The 24,785-nt window shown below is 35.3% G+C and overlaps 1 protein-coding gene across 2 annotated transcripts; it reads left to right on the forward strand.

Annotated features, from left to right (window-relative positions):
* Window positions 1-1,428: 1,428 nt before the first annotated feature.
* LOC132184013 (formin-like protein 13) lies at window positions 1,429-17,265 on the forward strand. 2 transcript variants are annotated; one of them, XM_059597492.1, is made up of 18 exons: window positions 1,429-1,686; window positions 2,443-3,143; window positions 3,716-3,937; window positions 4,030-5,525; window positions 5,630-5,750; window positions 6,956-7,027; window positions 8,472-8,570; window positions 8,726-8,767; window positions 10,429-10,509; window positions 10,595-10,645; window positions 10,747-10,828; window positions 12,008-12,102; window positions 13,459-13,530; window positions 13,616-13,732; window positions 15,533-15,601; window positions 15,687-15,753; window positions 16,424-16,821; window positions 16,919-17,265. In XM_059597492.1, exons 1-17 carry the CDS (start codon window positions 1,614-1,616, stop codon window positions 16,600-16,602), a joined length of 3,639 nt encoding a protein of 1,212 aa, XP_059453475.1. In that variant the 5' UTR covers window positions 1,429-1,613; the 3' UTR covers window positions 16,603-16,821; window positions 16,919-17,265. The 2 variants fall into 2 exon arrangements, with proteins under 2 accessions (XP_059453475.1, XP_059453476.1); XM_059597493.1 differs by lacking the exons at window positions 13,616-13,732; window positions 15,533-15,601; window positions 15,687-15,753; window positions 16,424-16,821; window positions 16,919-17,265 and having other exon boundaries at window positions 13,453-13,530.
* The last annotated feature ends 7,520 nt before the right edge of the window (window positions 17,266-24,785 follow it).

Below are 24,785 nucleotides of genomic sequence, written 5' to 3' on the forward strand. Positions count from 1 at the left end.
TCTTTACACTTCTGCATTAAACAAGCAGAAACCAGATTTTGAAACAAGCTTCAAAATCTGAACTCAAAGAAACTTTACATACAAACAAATCAAACTATACCAGAATATTAGGGTCAATTCCCCATCTAACAAATGTCAACATTTAGTCTTCCTAAATTTAGCTTTGCACATTAGATGAACTCTGACCTGTTATTATTGGCTCAAAGGTCAAAAGTGGTGGTTGTCATTATTCTTTGAAGAAGAAAAAATGATGCATATAATTGTGAGTTTTGATGGATTAAATGAGGCTTATTTAATAAGGATAGGAGGATGTTGTCTTAACATTAAAGTTAGATGGGGAATTGACCATAACATTGTCCATTCAGTCTTCCCGTTGGTTTGAGGATGAAATGTGAAAGTTAACTTTGTGCTCATTGCTTCCTGTAAACTCCGCCAAAATATTGAGGTAAATCTTGGATCCCAATATGATACAATGGACATAGGAACTCTATGTAGTCATACAATCTCCTTGGCATAAAGTTCTGTGAGCTGATCCATGCTGTAATTCATATTGATGGGTAAAAAGTGTACAGTCTCTAGTAAACCGGGACATGCTTAGAAGGAAAACCAAGTAATGATGTTGAGGCAGAAACCACTACCTTAGATGCACGTTTGCATCCTTTAGTTTATCAACTTCTAAACTGTAAAGTAGCCGTCTTTTATCCCTCGTTTCTTGTTAGCATATTAAGGAATGAATAGGTAACTTATTAAGGAAACGATTATAATTCATTTTGAAGACAATGACTACCTTAAGGGGTAGCTTGATCACCCCTCTTATCTTAAGAGGTGGTTGTTAGCCCCATATTTGTGTTTGGGAGGCAAAATTCTAAAAAATATAATTTGGGGGTCAAAAATTAAATTTTATAGGAATTTTTTATAATTGATTTTTTTTTTTTTTTTTTTTTTTTTTTGATGGGGGGGACCACCTTAGGACTTTGGAGTCCAGGTTCCTCCAAGGCCCAACGTGATTTTGCCCCTAGTTAGCCATACCTCGGAAGTGGCTTGGGTGGTCACACCGCTCTTAAATCTCTTACATCACCTAAATACTAGACCAAATGCTAGTCAAAGTGTAATTTTTTTTTTTTTTTTTTTTTTTTAAAGATGTCTATATAAGGAAAGGAGAATGAGAGAATTCGACTTAATAACCTCAATTTTATGAGATGTGGCCTACTGCCAATTGAACTACCTGTCGGGACAAAGTGTCTTTGTTACTTGAGGTAGAATTTGATCATTTTGATCAAGGAACTCCAATATTACCCCTAGTGTGGATAACTTAGTATACACGTCGATGGGGTAGTGCTGTCCAAGTCATCCGACGTGGCCACTCCCCCGCGATTTGGTGGGCAATAATCTCTGCTTGCAGAACTAACAAGTAACAACCAACACAACCCAAACAGTGAAATCGTCGAAAAACACCAACACCGTCCATCGCTCATCGTCAACAACACGACACCCACAACAACAATCCTCCGGCCACCACCTGACAACAATCACAACTCACAAACGTACGTAAATACATATATATGTATGTATGTATGTGTATTAAATTGGAGGAGTGATTGGACGACTGAGAGATGGCGTTGCTACGCAAATTCTTCTTCCGGAAGCCGCCGGATGGGCTCCTTGAAATCTGTGACCGAGTTTACGGTGCGTTCTTTTATGTTTCTGGGTTTTTTTTTTTTTTTTTTTTTTTTTTCTTTCCTTTTTTGTTTTTTGTTTGTGGAAATGATGAAAATGATGGGAGAGTGGAGAATTGTTAATGGGCAAAGCGTAGAAGATTCATATTTTGTGTGCGCGTGTGTGTGTGTTTGGTTTTTGAATTTGGATTTTCTGAGCTTAAGGCTCTGTATGGTTGCTGAGAAAATGTTGGAATTGAAAGAATAGGATTATTGAATTTTTCCTACTTTTTTAGTTCTTATGATTTGCGGGGCGGTGGTAAAAGAAAAGCTCAAATATTGTTGCCTTCTTCTCTTTAGAGTCTGAGCAACCAAGCAGAGTGGAATGCTACAGAAATCTAAGTTGAGGCAGTACTTTTTAGTGGGTGTTTGAAATTACTTGCTAGAAGTATCAAATGGCAGCTAGATTTTGGGTTTAGAGGATTATGTTATGTCGGTGTCTCATTGCATTATTGTGGCAGAGAAAAGGAAACCCAGTCTTTTTTCAAGTGCAATGAATAGAGTGAAGGTTCTGGAGAATACAATTCCTTTTTGTAATTGTGATTTTGTCCATTGCTTATAAAACATGGCCATCAATTGATTGGAGTGTACACATGTGAGTGTTAGTGGTTAAGTCCCAAATCGAATAGTATTCAGAAACTATATATATATATATTGGAAATTTAAGTTTTGGAAGAAAGTTTCAAATTCAGTGGTTGATGGTTTAACACTCTATCTACATATGTAGTGTTTGACAGCTGCTTCACTACCGAGGGATGGCACAAAGAGAACTATAAGGAATATATAGGTGGGATAGTCGACCAACTTCGGCATCATTTGTCTGATCCTTTATTGTTGGTATTCAATTTTCGTGAGGGAGAAACACAAAGTGAGATTGCCAACATTTTGGCTGAGTATGATATGACCATAATGGACTACCCTCGGCAATTTGAGAGTTGCCCTGTCTTAACAGTAGAGGTGATCCACCATTTTCTAAAATCAAGTGAAAGTTGGCTCTCACTTGGGCAGCATACTGCGCTGTTGATGCACTGTGAACGTGGTGGCTGGCCAGTTTTGGCTTTCATGTTGGCTGCATTATTGATCTACAGGAAGCAGTACAGTGGGGAGCAGAAGACATTAGACATGGTTTACAGACAGGCTCCCCATGAACTTTTCCATTTGCTGTCACCACTGAATCCAATGCCTTCTCAACTGAGGTATCTACAGTATGTCGCTAGGAGGAATCTTGCCTCAGAATGGCCACCATTGGATAGAGCGCTCACCTTGGACTGCGTCATCCTCAGATTCATTCCTAATTTTGATGGACAGGGGGGTTGCCGTCCAATATTTCGGGTATATGGACAGGACCCTTTTCTTGTTGCTAATAAAAACCCCAAAGTATTGTATTCCACTCCAAAAAGAAGCAAGACTGTCCGGGCTTACAAGCAGGTGATGTTATGCCTTTTCTTTTTCATATCTTATAATTTTGCTACCTCACTTCCTGAATAATAGATCTGAGGTTTAATATAGATCCAAAGTCAGAATCATAATAGCCTAAAAACTGGTTAGAAACATCCTTTGTGTATAAGTGAATTTCTCAAAAAGTAAAAGTTCATCTCCCCCCCCCCTTCCCCCAACAAAACTATTATACATAGAATTGTAGAAATCATTAAGAAGTATTGAACTAGTCAATCTTGGCTTGGGGACCTGTTTAATTTGGGACTTTAGCAATTAGTAGGGCCTGGTCAAAGTTTAATGTGGCTTTCTGGTCTTGACTCAAAATCCAAGATCAAAGTGTAATTGTTTTGGGGGCTTCATTTGTTTGTGAGTCGAGTTTTCCAACGATTACCTGGATCTTGGGAAGCTTGGTTGAGACCTTTCGTTCTATGTTTCAATCTGCTGGGAAAGCTCACTTTTTTCTTGGTTAGCAAACTTTATTATTTCATGTAAAGTGAAAACTACAGTTCGGTCTAATTTTTGCATTATATGACTCTTTGGAACCCTTTATTGCTGTGTTTCAGGAAGAAAGTGAACTAGCTAAAATAGACATCAACTGCCATATTCAAGGTGATGTTGTGGTTGAGTGTGTTAGCTTGAATGATGACATGGAACGTGAAGAGATGATGTTCCGAGTAATGTTTAACACAGCTTTTATTAGGTCTAACATATTGATCCTAAACCGGGATGAAATTGACATGATGTGGAATGCTAAGGATCAATTTCCAAAGGACTTCAGTGCCGAGGTATATCAATTGCCAGATTTGTTTAGGGATAGCTGTTTGTTGGTGGTTTTTCTTAACAGGGAATTTATTCTTTGCTTGTCATTTGGATGAAGATTCTTTTCTCAGAGATGGATGCAGCTGCTTCTGTAGTTGCGGGTGATATCTCATGCTTCGAGGAGGAGGGCCTTCCAGTGGAAGCATTTGCAAAAGTTCAAGAGTTCTTCAGTTGTGTGGACTGGTTAGATCCCAAGACCGATGCAGCCCTAAATGTGCTCCAACAGATGAGTGCGTCAAATATCATCCATGAAATGTTGGACAATAGTTCTAATGAGAGAGTGGAAACTTTATTGCAAAAAACAAGCTCTGGCAAGCTTCGGCAGAAAAAGAAGCCTGCAGTTTTGGAAAACAAGGCTAAGAGCTCCTTATCTTCGTCCCTGGAGGTTCAGTCCATTCCCTCACCTAAGCGATCTCCAGGTACTTATCCGAGTAGAAAGGTGGCTGAGCCCCATGAAACTCAGATTGAGTTTCAACTACCCAGTCAATCGGACATCATGTGCCAAGGGATGCCTCAATCGTCTGAGTCAATGACAATCTCCAGTAAATCTGTTAAAGATGCACCTGTTGTCCAAACTCCTGGCATAGAATGTCAGTTGCATGACCATGCCTTATCTGAAAGTATAGAAGTCACTCATCCAGTGGTTGCATCTCCAGCCATTCCAGATCCAGCCTTGGCAGTTGTATGGGTACCTGAATCTCCAGATACCAAGAGTATTTCAATTTCACCTGCAACACCTCCTCGCCCTCCTCCACCACGACCTCCCTCAACTGATTGTTCTACAAAAACTCTTCCTTCTCCTCCCCCACCTCCACCGCTGCCACCTCATCATCTATCAGAACCTACACATTCTTCACTTACCAATGAGATCTATTACAGAGATCAGTCATCAATGGTTAGCCCCCTGGCTGCACCTGGGACACCATTCTCAAGTACCAATTCCAATAGTTTGTTAGCTAATCCTCCTCCTCCAACTCCTCCTCCACCTCCAACACGACCTCCTCCTCCAGCACCTCCTTTGAAGGAGAATCTAGCTGTTAGAGCTGGGGCCCCTCCACCTCCGCCCCCTCCTCATTCTGGGCACATTGCAGGTCATATAATCTCTTCCACTAATTCATCACTTAATTCTCCTTCAGCTCCTGTAGTTACTTCATCAACTAGGCCTCCTCCAACTCCTCCACCACCTTCAACAACGCCTCCTCCGACGACTCCACCACCTTCAACACCGCCTCCTCCTCCAATCCCTCCTTTGAATGAGAATCTACCTATTAGAGCTAGACAGCCTCCACCCCCACCCCCTCCTCATTCTGGGCAGGTTGCAGGCCCTAGAGTTCCATCTTCAGTGCCACCACCACCTCCAGGTAGTAGTGGAAATAGTTTGTCTGGATCACCATTTAGTTCTCCTGGTAGTGGAAAGGGGCGAATTCTGTCACGTACTATTACTTCAAAGAATCATCATAACAAAAAACTGAAGCCATTACATTGGTTGAAATTAACAAGAGCAGTGAGTGGAAGTCTATGGGCTGAGGCACAAAAATATGGTGAAGCTGCCAAGTATGTGCTTTTTGGCTAAGAGTGATGTTATGCCAATCTATGAATCATGCTTTGAATTTCCTACAAATCTCGTACTCTATTTTGTTTGTTATCTCTCAATGTAGGGCTCCAGAGATTGACATGTCAGAGCTTGAGAATCTTTTCTCAGCAGCACTTCCAAGTTCAGATCATGGCAGGAAGTCTATGCGTGGCTCAGTTGGACCTAAATCAGATAAAGTGCAACTGGTAATCAAGTTTTTGGTTCTTAAGTTGTATAGAACATAATTGTTTTTCGTTCATTTTTATTACTTGAAATTACCTATATTTCATCTTGAGATTTAAGTCCTGGAATATTTTGTAAAAGATGGGTCATCAGCAATCATGTGTCCATTTTGAGAAACAAGCAACCATCCCATTTTTGTGGTTGAAGTTTACAGTGAAAAAAATTATCAGATTCTTCATCTTGTATACTCCATCTGGCATAGGACATACTAACTTGTAACGAGCTGCATTTCTAAAGGTCTAAGGTTTGAGGAAATTTTTAGGATTCTAATAGGTGAGAGAACTTCATGGATTGGTTGGACACTAAATTAAGCAAAGGTTGGATGAGCAAAAGCTTGCAAGATTTTGAGATATATGTTGCGGAAATTTTGTGGCAGTGACTAGCTTTAGGACATTAGGTTGTTAAGATGATGGCATAAAGGAAAAAAGGATAAAGATGTCCAAATTAGGGTTATGTGATGGAAAACACAACGAGAGCAGGGTTGTGATTGCGTAACATACTAAAGAGGAGACTGCCACATGTTCATGCCTTCAATTAAACAAAAAACTCAAATTTTATCAATACTCAAAGTTATTATTTTGAAAATAAAATTCTTATAGGATTAGGACTCCTAAAGACTATTTTATAACATGCCTTTAAAACACCAATAGACTTGCTTTTAAAACTCAAGAATACAAATGATTCTTAGGGACTATCAAAAAAAAACCCTAGAGTGCCCCTTAAAAGTCTATTCCATAGGTTAAGCAGAACAGTATGATTCTTCAACTGGCATTTTTACTGAAACAAATAACTAAAGTTGCAAACTGATATAGCCTTAGGGATTTTGTTTCCATTAGATGTATCATGTGGACCCCATACAATAAAACTTAAAAATACACTGATTTTGGAAGTTATGAGGAAACTTCAGCTAAACCATTTTTTACCTGGCTGCATCATCATCCGAAGAATACGATAGGAAGGAACCATGTGACACTTGTACTTTTTTTCTTTTTCTTCTTTTCCTTTTGCATTATGGAATTGTAGAACACTTCAGTCAATCAAGCCTAGCATCTGAATTGATGTTATATGTATCACTTTCTTATCACATTTATCTAGTTTGGCCAAGTTACAGTTCTCATAAATATCAGATCAATATCTAGTGTTTATGTGATATTATCACGTTTTGCAGATTGATCACAGGCGGGCGTACAACTGTGAAATCATGCTTTCAAAGGTGAAAGTGTCATTGCATGACTTAATGGTAAGCTTGATGGTACTTCAAGCACGTGCTTCTCTGGGTTGTTGAAATAAAGGTTTAATTCAGCTTAAACTTCAAGTAGTCCAGAGTTCAACTGCACAAATCGTTATCCAAACTGTGGGTGCTCAGCTATGCAAACTCTATTCTGTCATTCCACTATATCTAGTGTAATGTTCGTTTTAGTCCTATGTTGTCTTGCCCTAGCCTCACATCTTTCTTGTCTTTGACCTTTTCCTTGCAACTCCTCCAATTTTAATCCTTACTGGTGTTGTTTTTGGTCTTATGTTCATTGACTATATTGCCGATGCTATTGCTTCCCAAATGGCAATCCTTCCAACACTCCGTATGAGTTTATTTTTGTCACATCATTTATGCGTTTTCCATCCATACATCTGTATCATTTATGAATTAACAGAAGAAGAAGCAAGTATTTATTACTCCAGAAGTACCTCTCAACTGCATCCGTTTACTGTAGTCCTATTAGAATCATTCTCTTCAATCCTTTCTTGATAATGTTTGACACAAGGTAATCAAAATGGTCTCTCTTAGGTATTCTATTACCATCACTGTCAGTAACACCATTTGTACTCTTATTATTGTTATGATCACATCTGAAATCTTTGGTTTGAATCCAATTGGCCTCAAACTCCTTTATTCAAAAGAATCTGTAGTTTAAGCAAAGAAACTGATGTCAATGGTCTCTTGACAAAATGACACCTCCTTCCCTCATAATTAAAGGGTGGAGGGTGAGGTCATAGGTTCAACCCCATGTGAATGCATGCATTGTTTTAACCTAAAAAAAGAAAGAATTTATGAAATGAAGTGGCATAAATTCTGAAACCTGTTATTCTGTCATACTGTCAGTTTATACTGCATGCATAATGGTGTGTGCAAAATGATTACCCCTGATGTAAGCCTACATATGGTTTGAATTACAGCTTCCTCATATGTATATCAAATTATCGGTACAAAAGTTCTTTCTTTTCTTAGAAGTTAAATTTAATTACATTGTTACAAGACAAATTTAATTACATTCTTATGGTTTTCTTATGACAACTTATCAATTAAGGAATAAGGAGTGTAGTTCATGTCTTTAACCTGCCTTAAGCAGGTCATGTTATTATATTTTGGTGCTTATAATTTGATTTTCTGCCTCCACTCCATTTTCTACCTCCAAACGAAAAGGAAACGCAATGTTCTCTCTCTCTCTCTCTCTCTCTCTCTCTCTCTTGTTTAGGCAATGTTCTCATTCTTTTTCATAGGCTCTATCTCTTGCTAGAAGTTATCATTTTCCTCCGGGTTTCTCCTTGGAATACATATTCTCCATCTATGCAACGCTCTTATTCATTTTTTGCAAGATATGCGGTCTTAGTCCCATTATAGAATTGGGGATTATTTTCTGAAGAGTTGTCCTTATCGATTATGGCTTCATGTGGAACATTGACAGAGTTCAGTGCTTGCCCTGGAAGATTCAGCTTTAGATGTGGATCAGGTCGAGAATCTTATAAAGTTCTGTCCAACAAAAGAGGAGATGGAACTACTTAAGGTTTGGGAAAACTATTATGTTGAAATTGGAATCATTTTTTATCATTTCATATCTTTCTGCAAATATTTGATAGCCATTGAAGGAGTCAGGTCCCTCAAGATGATACTTGCACTGGTTCTTTTCAATTATAATTGCATTTATCTTTTTGTGTTCAGGGCTACACTGGAGAAAAGGAAAAGTTAGGGAAGTGTGAACAGGTGTGTGTAGGATTTCCTTCGTGCTGTTCATATTCTAAAGTTCTATTTCGTGTCTTGACAACTCATACTTGATGACATGCATATGGTTACTTTTTGTGACTTTTATTTTTATGTCTGCTTTTAATTAGAAGGAAGTTTTTCTACATTGGGTAGTTAGAGTTCCAAACACAGGTAACAATGAAAGGTCCTCTAAAATGATTAATCTAGTAGTTCTCTTATATAACTTTAGCACATAATTACTTGCAAATTCTGTCATTATTGTACAAGCGAATCATTTGTTGTTTTTATTTTAACTTTTGTCCTTTGTACCTATAATTACTAACTTCTGGTATGTTATGATTAGTTTAATTGCTGCCCGTACTTATGTAACAATTGAATTGTTAAGCGTACTGCTTGATATGAAAATATAGTAAAAATATAGCTGTAACCCTACAGTAATACTAATTCCACTTATGAACTGAATGCATTGTTGTTGATTATCATTTCAAAGACTTCATTTTGTTGGATTGGGCATTGTTGGGTGGAGGGTTTTAACTAACACAAAATGGAAAAAGGTAGAATTGTGAGATGAAGGAAGAAAAACATAGCTAAGCTCCATTTATCTTTTTGGTCTCTCTCTGAGTGTATGTGTGTGTATGCATGCGTGCAGGGTGCTTGTATGCATGTGTGTTCGTGTGTATGCATGCGTGCAGGGTGCTTGTATGCATGTGTGTTCGTGTGTATCATTGTCTTGAGAAGTTTAAATAGCAAGTCTGCATTTGTGTCTGTGCATGTGTGGGTGGCTATACTTTTATCAAGAAGGTATTTGTCTTCAAAATGCAAATGTGTGCTGTATGTGCTTACCTATCACAAGAAGTTTCAAAGTGAAAGTGTGTGCGCATAAGTTTCAAAGTGCGAGAGTGTGTGTGTGTGTCCAGAAGCTTAAAATGCTTCTCTTTTTTTTTGTAACATCTTTCAGGACCAGAGTTTGTGCTAGAAAGAGTTCTAAAATATTGGTGGTCAGATGGTTTTCATTTGAAACTATTTTCATCTGCTCAACTAGCATTGTTACTCATTGCTTTGGTTAGATTTAATATAAAATTACTTGCTAGTAAAACCTTTGTCCTTTTTTTTTTATAAGTAATTTTCTTTTCCCAAGGGGAGGGGGACCTTCGTCCTTTTAGCATAAGAAAATTTGAGAAATGGTTGGTAGATCAATGTCAACATAGGTGTCTGCATTTTCAGTAAATTCAAGCTTTTGTTCTCTGATGTTTAGATATATTGGCCCCTTGATTCTAGCTTTTAATTAAGCTGCTATAATACCTTTGGAAATGTAATCTCCCCGAACTATTTTGTATTAAATTACTACTTATCATAAAAGCTTAAGTTAATAGGAATGAATGATTTAATCGTTTAATTCATATTTTCACACTTCCCTTCACATGTGGGCTCAAACTTTCCCTTAATAAGTGAGGCCCAATACGTGAAATATTTAATTGAAATTGAAGGTTTTTGTGGAGACAAAGTTCAAACTTAGGACCTTTGTTTTGATACCGAGTTAAATCACCAAATGTTCCAAAAGTGTAGGCCGATAGAAATGGATGAATTTAATTATTTAATTTATCTTCAAACATTTTGAGGTGTCGTTTTTGGATTAATATGCTTTTAAATGTTCATGACAGTTCTTCTTAGAGTTAATGCAAGTACCACGTGCAGAATCTAAGCTCAGAGTTTTTTCATTCAAGATACAGTTCCATTCCCAGGTAAGAATGAACTCAGGATCTTCCTGCTCACTGAAAGTCCTGTGATTTACATGTACTAATATGGCCCATGTATGATTCTATCTAGGTTTCTGACCTTAGAAAGAGCCTAAATGTTGTGAACTCCGCCACAGAAGAGGCAAGTTATTTTATCATATCCTCATATTTCTTTTTGGAAGTGGTTCTGATATTTCTAAGAATATTGACTTCTCCTTGTCTTATTCATGATGTACTCATCAGATCAGGAATTCGGTCAAACTGAAGAGAATTATGCAGACAATTCTCTCGTTAGGAAATGCTTTGAACCAGGGAACTGCTAGGGGTAAGTGGATATTTAATTGGTCTGGCATCTTGGCTGGGGCACTGTGTTTATTAAATATACGAGGGTTAGAAGCAAACTACCCTGTTATCACTGTTATCTAGCATCTGTATATTGGATAATTTAGATAGTTTAGTATGACAGAAGAAAATCCTCAATACAAGAAGTTGGTCATGGGGTGCCTAAGTTTTGATAGCCATTACTGATATATGGAAAATGGTTGAGTTACTGTTACCAATTTCGGAAATGGATTGTAAATGAAGAAAAATTGGAGTCTAATAGGAGGCTAGAACGAATGCTGAGAAAGTACTCAGTTAGACCATACATAAGATATATGTTCACCTATCTGTTAAATTGAGTACCGGAGAATGTGAACAGATGTTTACTAACTGGCTTGGAAAACAACTCATGTTAATTATCTGGTAGACTGGGACGTGTAATCTTTTCAAAGGGGATATGAAGAACGAAATTGTAAATTGCTAAATTGGAATTGGAGCATGTGGAATCCTATTAATATCTTAAAGTTGGATTTTGACAAAATTTTCCAGCAAATCTTGGGACAAATACAGGACAAATATACAAACAGAAATTTATAGATCCCAACTCTTTTGACGGTTTAACATGTAATCTGCATTCTGAAACTTTGAAAAGTGCCTCTTGAAGTATGGGAAGAAGGAATCTAGCTATTCTGTCGAGTATGGTTAACATGAAAATTGATCACTCAGGCAATCTTCTTTAGTGGATCTATGTAAAGAAGTATGCAGAAAATGAATCTAACTATGAGTTCTGATTTATCAGATGTATATGATTTTAATAATGTCCTAAAGAGATACAAAAGCGTATGTGTATACCTATACCCTATTTGACCTAGGCTGTGGCTGGAAGCTGACCTCTAAATCTAAGATCACTTGAGAGTTGAGATGCTGCCTTTGAACATCAAGTTAGCCTACATTTGATACTCAAATTCATAAAACTACTAGCATCACCTCCTTGGTCTGTATTATTACTTAGTTCACATCCTGATTCCTGCCACATGTTTTTATATATGTTTGTCATTGTTCCATTTTCACTCATGCTGCGGGATCTTACATATTATATGTGCAGTATACGGTATCCTGTTCATTGATACTCCTTATATTTTCTCTCTTCTAACTGACTTCCACGGGTTTTTTTTTTTTCTAGGTTCTGCTATTGGATTTAGGTTGGATAGCCTTCTTAAACTTACTGAGACACGGGGAAGGAGCAACAAGATGACTCTCATGAATTATCTTTGTAAGGTATAAGTTGGTTCATATTTTTGGGGGGTTCCTGTTATAGCTTGACTCTCCACATTGGTTTTAAAATTCTTTTGGAACATATGGTATGCTTATCAAGTGTAAGTGGAACTTTTCGTAACTCAAATATATTACTTACGGATTTCATTGCACGTTTGTGCTAGAAACATATGTGCAAATCGCCTCTCGGTTCATTTTATGCATCAATTTCTTTTTTACACTTTCTTGTGCAGTTGTGCTCAATATCTTTCTCCAACATTTTACAAATGGTGCCTGAAGAATTTCAGGAGCTTTTTTCAATGCAGAATTTTGATTTCTAAGTAAAAGGAATAGAATTTAATTAACCTTAGGCTTGGAATATAACTTGTGGTTTGTAGGTAATTGTGCAGTACCTTGGTTTTCTGTATCTCAGGACTGAGCCTCTTGGCTTGTCTTTTGCCCTTGGCACTTATGGACAAAATATGCAATCAATTCAGTCTGAATTTTTCAGTTTTACTCGCTAAACCTTCTGTTCTATGTATGTGACTGTGTTTTGAAGTCCTTAAAAGGGTATCTTAATGAGATCAAGTTCAAGAATATTGTTGTTAGAGCTAGAAGAAGACTCAAATGTGATTTTCTGCCATTTCTTTGTAGCAAATTAACTGGAAAACACAACTTTTAGAAATTCTGGTGCTAACTAAATAGTCATGGACAGATTTTGAAGGTGCCCAGGGGGTAAGGGGGTCCATCGGGGGTCCCTCACAATCTCAATTCTGACCTTACAGTTGGGGTCTAGTAAGAATTTGGCCCGTTGAAAAAAGGTTGCTCTCCTCATCCCCTCAAAAAAAGAGAGAAAGGTGGGGGGAGGGGTTTAACATATATTACAAAGGCCGTTGCTATTTATACTTCTTCTAATTTTTCTTCCTAAACGTTAATTTGTTGGATGCATCATGTAGGTGTTTGAAAATCTTTTAATTGTAACAGGATGGGTCATTCATTATGCTAATGACGTCTCAAGATTTGATTCTTTGATGGTTTTTACACATCTGCATATAAGAAGCATACCTTGACCAATGAGCTTTAGCTCAAATGATACTTCCTCCCTTTATAGCGAGGTAGAGGGTGAGGTCGTGGGTTCTAGTCCCATCGGATGTGTGTAACTTACCACATACCATTTTGAAAAAGAAGCATGCCTTGTTATCACTAAGAACTAAAGCGTGTGCCTTAATATGTGGTTTTGGTATAGAAGTCCATTATGTTCATCAATTATGGTATAGTATGTTTTGGGCAATATATTGATTAGCTTTTCTAGTACTTGCCAGTGGATAAGTTTACCTGCATAGTAAGTGATTAAGTTTGAGTTTGCTTGATAAGCTGTAGGTGCTTGCTGATAAACTTCCAGAAGTTTTACATTTTTCCAACGACCTTGCCAGCTTGGAGCCTGCATCAAAGGTATTCTTATTTGTTTTTGGTGAGAATCATTTAAGGAACTTTGTAGAGTGGCACTTCTTGACTGAAATTTGTGATTCCTATCCAGATACAATTGAAATTTTTGGCAGAGGAAATGCAGGCCATAAGCAAAGGATTGGAGCAAGTTATACAGGAACTATCCACCTCTGAAAATGATGGTCCTGTATCAGAAAAATTCCGTAAGGTATATAAGCATTTTTTTTTTTGTCACCATAGACAAGATCTATCCATATCTGCACGTTTTCTTTTCTAATTTGCATTTTATTGTTATTGGATGACGTATTCAAGTTTATATCTTGTTCGGATCATATGTTCACCTAGTCCACTCTTTAGAATTATATATGGCTCAAAAGGATTTTGCCAAGAGATTCAACTCAGTAAAGCAAGGCACTAGGCAAATAAAGGTCGGCAACTTGAATACTATTTGGCCATTTTCCCTATGTAAGAGCATTCCCAATGGAGGAGCCATATTTTTATGGAAAATGGCTTCTCAAAACTCACTTTTATCTAGTTTAGCTAAGCCATTTTTAAATGTTTCTACATCCGATTAGCTATATTTTTATCTATTCTATTAAAATATTATTAAAAGTAATAAAAGTTTTGGGAAAAAAAGAACATGTGAGAAAAAATGAGAAAAGTTTTGGGAAAAAGAGAACATGTAGAGAAAAAGTAGGAAAAGATTTGAGAAAAAGAGAAAATAGGTGAGAGAAACAATGAAAAATAAAATAGCTTCCTTGAAAAGTGCTGCTACATTTAGTTTTTTTTTTAGCTCCTCCAATCAAATATCTATTTTACATTTTCTTTTGGCTAATCCAATGTAGGGAGTTTTTTAAACATTTGAAGAGCTATTTTAGATAAAAATAATATTTGGCTCTTCCATTGGGAATGCTCTAAGGCCATCAACTTCTAAGCAATCATGTTTTCCCTTGCAACAATGAATTCTGCTTTTTGCATTGCCTGAATCGTGACACTCTTATTGGTGCAGTTTCTCTGGTGTCTATTGTGAATGATAACCCATTCATATTGCAAATTTAGAAAGGGCAAAAAGTGGTTCTGTACTGTCCTTCATTGGTGCTAGTGCTATCTTCAAATTTTCCAGAATTATTTCTGTTGATTTTCATTTTTTCTTTTCTGTATGGCTACTCATTAATTCTGTTAATTCATCTCAACATCTTCGCTCAGTTTCTTCCAAAGAGATGATTACCTAGGGATAGCATGTGGTGGGATGTGTACTGATCAGTATAAGGGTGCTTAGAGATTGATAGCCTTTGAGTTAAGATGTTGAACTTTGGATTCTAGGGTCTTTTGTGGCAGTTTGATGTCGAGATGCTGTTTTAAAAAAAGCAAAGCAGAGGGCAAATTGCAGAAAAATTGAGAGCAGAAGAAGAAGAGGACAGGAATATCCTAGGCAGCTACGTGATCAGTAAACCTTACACTCAAATTCTCATTAATCAATGTCTAACAAATTTATAAGAGTATCTTATTCATAAGACAAAGGTGAACCAAATAGTTGAGTTTGGATGATAGTGAAGCTTCTATTTCATTGAGCTACTGTGAGATTATATGAATTGCTCTATCTTTTGTGTGGATATTGCTATTACAATATTTAAATGATATGTTGAGGTGCGACAATGCCGCTTTGCTCACGTGGACGGCTCTTAGAACATGTTTTATGGGATGCGATTTCAAATGCCACAAAAAGTTTTGGCTTTCCTTACTGGACACTAATTGGTTTTCAAATAAGATGGTCAAAGATCTGATTCAACATGATGAAAAGACACTACCACATCCTTCAGTTTGGATAGTACCATTTAAACGATAATTATGATGCTTATATAGTTATATCTAAAGGAGCCCAGGGTCATGCTTTTATCTTTCATTCATCAGGCTTCTTGGATCTTTGTTCTAATTTGTTTTCATGGGATTTATGTCTCCTCTTCTGTTGTTTAGGCTTTAATCTATGGTATTCTTTTATCTCTTTCAGACTTCAAAGGAGTTCCTTCTTTATTCTGAAGCCGAAGTGAGGTCTTTGGCTTCATTGTATTCTGGCGTGGTATGTCTTGCTTTGAAGATTAGTTGAGCGTTTAAGCTTTTATAATGGTAAAAAACAATTATTTGTCATCTGGGACATTTTACAGGGTAGAAATGTGGATGCATTGATCCTTTATTTGGGAGAAGATCCCGCTCGTTGCCCCTTTGAACAAGGTATTGTAACTGGTGATCAGTGAGTAATGGAATTGACATTTTGATTGCCATAAGGTTAAAGGGAAACTTTGGTTTTTGATATATCTGTTTTTTCATATATGGTATTGGTATATATTCAGAATTTTGGTTCCTATAACTTTTCTGATTTAATGTTGTATTAACTGATGGTCCACCAGTCACCAGAAGTATGAAGCTCAAATTCTGTACTACGTTTGATCCTTGGTTTTGAAATCTCTTAGCTGTTTTAATAATTTGCAGTTCCTAAGTTTTTGGAGATCTACTTAATAGTTAAATTTAATGAAATCTCGGTTCGTTTTCTGTCTATTTCTAAGTCTGTCATCAGATTGGAAGCTGTGTGTGATGCCTTTACTAATCAATTCCTCTATGATAATATATCAAGGTGTTTCCCCAATCTAAATCTACACATTGTTGCTATAGTGACCCTGATATAAGCTTTTGGACCACTAAAGACCCATGTGTTGGCTGTTCATCTGTTTGTGAAAGCTATCTAAAAAAAGGGGTTTAGGGTTTTTAGTTTGCTAATCTTAAAGTTGATCATCTGCTCTATCTATATGGATAGTCAATAAAGTCTAATTTGAGGGCAGTGCATACCCAGGTATTTTCACTGTAATTTCCACTACCTTATTGCTCTTCTGAATCACATCTGCAGTTATTTCAACTCTGCTCAACTTTATGAGAATGTTCAACAAATCCCATGAAGAGAACTGCAGGCAGCTTGAGCTTGAAATGAAGAAAGCAGTTGAAAGTGAAAAGTTACAGAAGGACGCCACACATAAGGAGTCCAAACAGATTTTACGCTCTCCGATACACAGTGGCAATGTTAAATGATAAGTGTGGAAATGAAATAATCCTTTCTCTCGTGGAATCAATAGATGCTCCAGTTTGGCAAGAACATTCAACATGAGATTTTAATTTGGGCAAAAAATAGTTCAAGGCGTCAGGAGAAGCATGTAAATTGGCTGGTAGATTGAATCTGAATGTGTGGCATAGGGTCTAAGGATGACACAATATGCTGCTGATTGCAAGGTTGAATTTGTTCACTTAGAGGTAACCTCTCCCTCATCTGTTTGAATATTGTTAATGATTCTTTTTCTGTTCTATACAATTACAAGCATCTATAAATATGATTATACTACTCTTATAGGGTCAGAGATGGTGGAGTTTGCATGATTCTGTTCTTCACTGTGCAACCTGTATCTATTTACTCAAAGAATTCGTGGTCGTTGTAAGTCAATTGCTTTAGGGACAGGGAAAAGTTTTTCTCCCTTCAAATGTTGTTCTTACAACTCTATTTAGATTTCCATACCTAGCTAGTTCATTGATTTTAATATTCTTTTGTATGTTTTACCTCTATTATTTTGATGTACATATAGCTTCATTGTGTCGAGTCCGGCAAATGTATCTTCCCCTGTTGTTTAAGGGTGTGGAAAATGAATCCAGGCTTCAATAATCTATTTGAAGGCATTTGTTGGCCAGCCTTGGCTGCTTTGATTGACATTGTCTTGCATCTATCGTTTGTGGCACACCCACTAGCTTGTTTCTGCACCATCATGTATTCATGTTCCTTCTTCCACACTTCTAGTATTACATGTAATAGAGAGCGGAGAGAGATACTATAACTTTTACTGTTTACGTAGTAGTTCACGTCACGTCAACTACTAAAATGCGGACTACTGCATAATAGTCTACATTACACTTACCATATTTACATATGGACATGGCAGTTAACGTGGTGTGTGAGTCTATGTGACTATAGTAAAAGTTACGATATCCGAGTTTGTATGTGATTTTAGTAAAAGCTGTGGTATTCATGAAGAAATTAATAAAGAAATAGAAATAAATTGCGAAAATAAAATAAATAGACACAAAGGATTTTACGTGGTTCGATTTATGACTTATGCCTACAGATAAAGCCTAAAGGGCTACATTATGCTTTTATTGAATAATTTTTTTACAATACAAAATGCTCTATTTATAGAGTTTACACATAAATGAAATCTTAATCAAATCTTCTAATTTATGCTGATCAAATCATAATCAAATTCTTAAAGTTAGGCTAATTTAATCTTCATCAATCTTCATCAAATTCCTAAATTTAGGATCATTCAAATATTCTCTAACAATTCCATCATTCCTCCGTCTAATTATGTTTGACAAAAAAGGAAACTACATGCAATATTCTTTACAATGACAGAAAACAGGCCACGACATCACTCATCAGGACTGGGGGACAGGCAACGTTGCAATATTTTCAATCACTTTTGTCCTGATTTGTTTGTTTTTTCTCTGTTTTATTGATAGAGAGAGAGAGAGAAGCAAACTGTGTCCTTTTGTTTCTCTTTTAGAAAAGTGATGCATGATTAATAGATAATAATTTATTTGCGATGGGTAAAAGTAACCGAATGGATGAACGATGGAGAATAGGTGAAAAAAAGGATCCAATTAGCAAATCTTGAGAACTATTTTCCTTTCCTTATGTTACTTTCTTAAATTTACCATGTTTCCTTTTCCTTTATTTTTCTGATTTGGCTATTTAGTTATGGAAAATGTTAGATTTATAATTGTTTTACTACTTGTTGACATGTGTCAGTACGTGAATAACGAAAATTGCTTCGAGTTTTAGTTTTAGCTTTGCGATAGATAAGAAATTGAGTGTCTAATTTTGACAGTTAAAAATCTAAGTTTTGGCCAATAGAAGTACCATTATGCTATTTTCTCCGCGTAAACCTAGTAAAATTGTACCACGTGTATTAAAAAATGATGAGGGCTGCTAGGTGTCCCAAAATCCTTCCCAAATGATGTGGAAAGCACTATTTTGGGAAGGAGTGAGAAACAAAGGAGAGAGAATGCGAATTTTTTAAGGAAAAAAATGTTTGTCACATCATTTGAAAAACATTTTGGGAAGAATCCCTTAAGATGTCTAGCATTATCCAAAAATGATATCATCATGTCACACATGCTTATAAATGACTAAGAATTCAGGCCTAGACCTAAGGAGTATGAGGAGATTTCCCTCAAAAATAAAACAATCCAAAAGTTCTATTTCTTCCTATTTAAATATATTCTGAATTTATATTATTTCTTTATATTTTCTAATATATAGGACATATATATTATAAACAATCAAGCTAATGTGAGCACAATGTCTCTAAGGGCTATTCAAAATGGTGGACGTAGATATCTAACACCGAATCACCTATAATTCTTTATTTCTCTTTTCTCTCTCTTACTTTTGTTATTATTCTCGTATTTTAAATTTCTTCACAAACTTCAACATAATATCAGAGTTCCATCTTTTAACGTGGCCACGTTTTATATCTCCGGAATCTGTTAAATCACCAATTTAACATAATAAACTGACAAATATGAATAAAGAAATCAAAAGGGACAAGTTCTGGTCACCGAATCACCAATCTTCATCTACCAAAATAAAACAAGTATTTGTTAGTTGAATGACCATTTGCTTTGGCCTCATCTTCTCATATTTTAGTCATTACTGCAAGCAAACACTAAACATATTTTAATTTATCATTAATTAAAACTCCTAATGGGACAAATCACTTTAATTATTTTAATTGGCCTTCTCATCAACTTATACGAAGCCCTATCAACTAAAGTAGTCCTCTTTAGATTCTTCCCACGTCATCATAAATTGTTATTAAGTTCTATAATTCTACACGGTTTTATTTTATGGTCTATATTAAAAGGCTATTTGTTAATGAAGTTTCAATTGATTTTTCTCGGAGTCTAGAGCAAGTCGAACAAGCAGAAAAATATTTTGAGAAAACAAGAAAAAAAAAAAATATTGATTTATCATATGAATTGGAGTTGTTAGCAGATGACATAGAACACTTAGGTCTGCTAAATTACGGCCAGAGTTTTATTTCTTCACTTACTCTAGACAAAGAAGAATCCGCCAATTTAATTGGCGAGTGTAACAGAAGAATAATGGACAAATAAGAAGCTTGGTAGACCCTTGCGAAAAACAAATTCATCAACAGTCTCAAAGAATCTGTTTGCTCACACTTTGTCGACAAAAGGCAAACATGAGTCACGTCATTTAAAAATTTTAAATAATACATCGAATTATGTACACTATTAAATACAATAAAATAAAATCTAAACAGTATTTTAAAGGCTTTTAAGTAAAAGAAATCGCAGTTGGTGGGGGTGGAACATTGGGATTCCTTTGGGTTTGAAAAGCAATTAAGTGAGAAAGAGATAAGATTGTGTTTGAAGGGATAATATGGGTCTTTTTTTTCTTTCTATTTTTTAATATTATCTCCGTTTAGGTTTTTTTTTTTTTTTTTTCTTGGGCTTCTTCTACCTTTGGGTTCTGATTTTACGAAAAAGTAAAGATAGACTTTGGTGGGGTTGAATGATTAGAATAGAACGTTAGGGATGATGATCTTTTTTGCCCTTTTGTGGGTACTTATTCCCTTTACTTTTGTGTTGAAGAATCTTTCAAAGCACTATAACCGAGGCACCCAAAAGTTCTCAACCTCACATGCAAATGAAGACACTACCTATATTGTGAGAAGAATAGAGAAGATTTGACGTTTGAGAGAAGGGAAAAATAATGACAAAGCCCCCACAATAGGCATAAAGGAGGAAGCTTCACAATTTTATTTTATTTTTTTTTAATTTTCATTTACCCTATTTTTAAAATTTAAAAAATTTTAATTAAGAGTATCAAATTTTTAGTTTCTTTCAATTATTTTCTTTCACTATGATTTTTTCTTAAATTTTGTCAAAATTTTAAAAATTTTAATTAAGGGTATCAAATTTTTAATTTCTTTCAATTATCTTCTTCCATTATGATTTTTTCTTAAATTTTGTCAAAAATTTAAAAATACCCATTTTTTAATAAAGAAAATAAAATTATATATTGTAAAGATGTTGCAAAAATATAACAAATATTTTTATTTTATTTTTATAATAAAAATAGGTATTTTGAAAACGTTGACAAGATTTAACGGAAAATCTTAACGAAATGAAGTAATTGAAAGAAATTAAAAGTTTGATACCCTTAATTAAAATTTTTTAAACTTGAAAGGGTACTTTTAAAACACGTGAAAATTCATGAGAGTTTTCTAAAATTTTCATGATATAAAGATTTATTTGTCCAAATAAATTTCAAACAATCTACTCTTTGCACAGATAAATAAATTTTATAAGAACTCTCACGTATTTCCTGAGGATTCAGATCTCCAGAGTAGTAGCTTCCACAAGCATGGTGATCCAAAGCACTCCTCAAGCTCTCCTTTAAGGTTTAATGCCGTTAAAAAGACTAGAAGAAAAAATGACCTCAAGACATTTATATGGAGCATTAGATAATAAGGTAGTTGATTTGACATTTGTAGCAAATAAGTCCAAAGATAGGTAGCAAGCTGTTTAATTGATGATTTGGGCTGCCTAGAAGATCAAGCCATTAGGAAAAACAATTTGTCATTTTCAACCAACAAAAGGGTATTCTTAAACCTGCCTCATAGAGTAGTTTGAGGTTGGTAGGCAATCCATTAATTCCTGATGCACTCATTTTCTGTTAGAATTCATTTCATTGAGATTGAGACATCGTTTTCAATGAAATGATATAACTCCACACTGAATATAAGTCTACCAAGGCCCATAGAAGCTTGACGGAATTGTATGATGCTGAAAAGAAGAGATAAATTTAATCATTTAATTATTATTTAAACATTTTTTCTCACGCATGAGTTCAAACTCCTTTTTAATAGATGATACCTAACACATGGAATATTTAATTAAATTGAGGTAATTTGATAGAGTCAAGGTTCGATCTCATGACTCTTTGATTCTGATACCAAATTAAATTATCAACTACAGGTCAACCAACCACACCTCGAGTCAATTCATATAAGTGATACATGTTTTAATTTCAATAGGTTTAACTTCAATTAATACGGACCCAAATCAAAAATTGATTGTAATCCATATTTTGTATGAAGGGCTTCATCCATCTCAATGACTTCATATTTACTAAAATCCTAGTAATGTACTTTTTTTTTTTTTCTTGGGGGTGTGTTTGGTAAGGCAGAAAGTAGAAAGCCTGAAGGCTCAACTTTTTCACTTTGTGAAAAGAGGTACGGGAATGTTTGGCGTGTGACTGACTGATGGAATCCACAGGACAAACAACCAGCCCCACCGCTTTGTTGTCTCAGCATGTGGCCAAATTATATGGAGGAGCCTGCACGTACATATATCGCGACAAAACTAAAGTTCCAGGCCACCGACACACATGTCCTTCCCTTTTTTGTCACACTATTAGATTCACTTTCCTTTGATAAGCAAAACGTACAATTTCCTTCTGTATTTGCCTATTATATATATATATATATATATATATATATATATAAAGAATATGTGTTTCTAATACAAATTGAATAACATCACTAATCAACATATGTTACTCTTATTTCACTCTTTGGTAGACATCATTTTCAACCATTAGGAGGAAATCTTGTGCTTGTCGAAGTGGTTGCGACTACTCTTAATAGCATTAAAGGTGGTCGCATCATTCTCAAGAGTTTAGTTAATATGGTAACTTTAAAGGGAATGTTCAACCACCCATAAAAAAAGATTGTAAAATGAGAGTGTTTTCAAATTTTCTTTTTATCTTTTTCATATCACTTGTCATTGAAATGGTTATATTTGTGATGCTTCAATGTAGATGTACATGGCACGTTTAAGTTTTGTCTTGGAAATGATGAACCCATGTGGAAGAGGAAGATAACTAAAAAAGAATTATTTAACACCATCATCAAATTTTTTTTTTTTTTTTGACATGTCTGCATAAGAAAAAAAGGGAGATTCGAACTAATAATTTTCACTTCATTAAGCATGGTTCCAGCTGATTGAGCTACCTCTTAAAAATATCGTCAAAAGAATATGAAAGCATAATCTATGTGATTTGACTTTTACATGTTTTGACTGTTTATTATATGTTAAGTAGGATTTCACATAGGTCACACAAGGATGCCATATCAATCAATACTATGTCCATTTATGGATGGCTTTTTGATTTGTACAATTGCAATACATACAAATGTGACCCACTAACAAATACAGTCTATATTTCCTCAACTCAACCATTTTTAAAATCCTAATTTTTATAGTATTATTAACAATATTATTATAACTTTATTACAAGTTTCTTATTAACAATATTAATTAATCTTTGCTTTATATATTTATTTTAGGTGGAATTAGTTAGGCATTTATGGTGGACTTTGATGAAGAAGAAATTAATGGACAGAAAAGCTTATTGGGATTTGGAAACTCTATTGGGATTTCAAGGGAACAGTCATAAAAGCAATTTCTATGGGACCAACGTTTTGTACCGTTGAAGGCACGTGAGATTTACGACATATACTACTGTGTTTGGGATGCCCACTCTTCCACCGCCAAGAGTGACGTGCCTACTACTATCACTATGCCCCAAATAATACAAGAGTAAAAAGGTAGCTACCACGATCTTGTAAAAAAAAATTAGGTAGCAAAAATGCTAAGCCGTATCTAAGTCTTTTAGAAAAGTAGGTAAAAAAAAAAAAGTGTGGATTTGCTAAATATATGTTGAAGTTAAATGCGACTGCTCTAATACTTTCGGTTTTTTTAAGCAACTGATATAAAAAATTACTTAAAATATGACACATTAACAGATGTGACCTGACAAAGGTAAAAGAGGAGAAAAAAATATACAACGAATTTTGGTGGTGTGGCTTGGCAAATGATAACTTCGATGCTTAAGTCAATATGTATAATAAAATGACTCGAAATAGAAACGTGATAGTTTTGGGTACTTGAAACCAAAAAGTCTGTTCTACCTGGTTTTAAAGTTGTCTTTTATAATGACTTGTACTCAATTGCCTACCATTGGTTATTCCACGATGATGGTATTGGAGTGGCTTACCCTACGTTTTTCTACCCTCTATTGTGTCCTATACTTGAAATTCGGGGCTCAAGAGACGGTAATGAAAATTGTCCAAATAGCATGAAAGTGGTGTGGGAAAGAATCTTGTGCGCGGATGATTTGGTGAGCTCGGGTCAATAAGTTGGTATGTGGTTACATTAGTTAATTGGCCCATAAGTCTAACGGTTACCCTCAATTTCCTTATCCAATGTGTCAAATCGAATAAAGAAAATTCTATATTGTGGGCATATGGATCGGGTCCCCCTTTCATAAGTGGAGCTAACCGTTGGAATTAATTGGACGATGTAAAAGAAACGTTGGGCATAAATGTTCACCCCTCTCTTTCGTCTCTAAATACAACCTAAGTAGAACCTAAGTTGTAAGCACATGGCTTTTTGGAAAGCTTTTTCAATTTATACTTCAATTTTCTTATTATTTTTAGAGAAATCCTTCAAACCCTTATTATTGCCCCTTCCTTCTATGTGAGGTTAAAAATGTATTTATTAGTCTTCAAGGGGTAGCTTAATCAGCTGCGGACCACGTCTTATGAAGTGGAAGTCACTAGTTCGAATTCTCTTCCCCCTCTTGTGTGGACATGTCAAAATAAAAAAAATAAAAAAAAATTGTATTTATTAAAAAAAAAAAAATACCCCTTCCTGTCTTCATCAGATTTGTCCTTTCCTCCTTTATACTATTTCGTTGTACCCATGAATAACCATTTTCTTTTTTAAGCCAAAAAAAAAACAAAAAAACCATGAGTAATGAACACCCCTTTTTTTTTTTATAGAGGAAAAACATAAGCTTCATAATATTATTAATGATTTGGTGTTCATTAGTAATAAATATATATAGTACAAAAATAACAAGAGAAGTATTAATTCTAAACCATGATTGATAACTTTTAAACCATTTCTTATATCATCATTTTCACACAAAAATCTATCTTATTGACAAAGATAGTGTGAAAACAACCATTCAATAAGGGATAATAAAATCACTTAAATCGTAATTAAAAAATTTTAATTTATAAATTTAATACGACTTAAAATTTGATTAGTACTATATATGAAAAATGCAGATC

The sequence above is a fragment of the Corylus avellana genome, chromosome ca6, assembly GCF_901000735.1.
Source record: "Corylus avellana chromosome ca6, CavTom2PMs-1.0".
Taxonomy (NCBI): Eukaryota; Viridiplantae; Streptophyta; class Magnoliopsida; order Fagales; family Betulaceae; genus Corylus; species Corylus avellana.

What these genes read in the sequence shown, in the direction of transcription:
- LOC132184013 (XM_059597492.1), top strand. Translation starts at nt 1,614, where the DNA reads ATGGCGTTGCTACGCAAATTCTTCTTCCGGAAGCCGCCGGATGGGCTC. An exon ending in CAAAGGACTTCAGTGCCGAG is followed by an intron (nt 3,938 to 4,029) that starts GTATATCAATTG and finishes ATTTGGATGAAG; the next exon opens with ATTCTTTTCTCAGAGATGGA. An exon ending in GCTTGGAGCCTGCATCAAAG is followed by an intron (nt 13,531 to 13,615) that starts GTATTCTTATTT and finishes ATTCCTATCCAG; the next exon opens with ATACAATTGAAATTTTTGGC.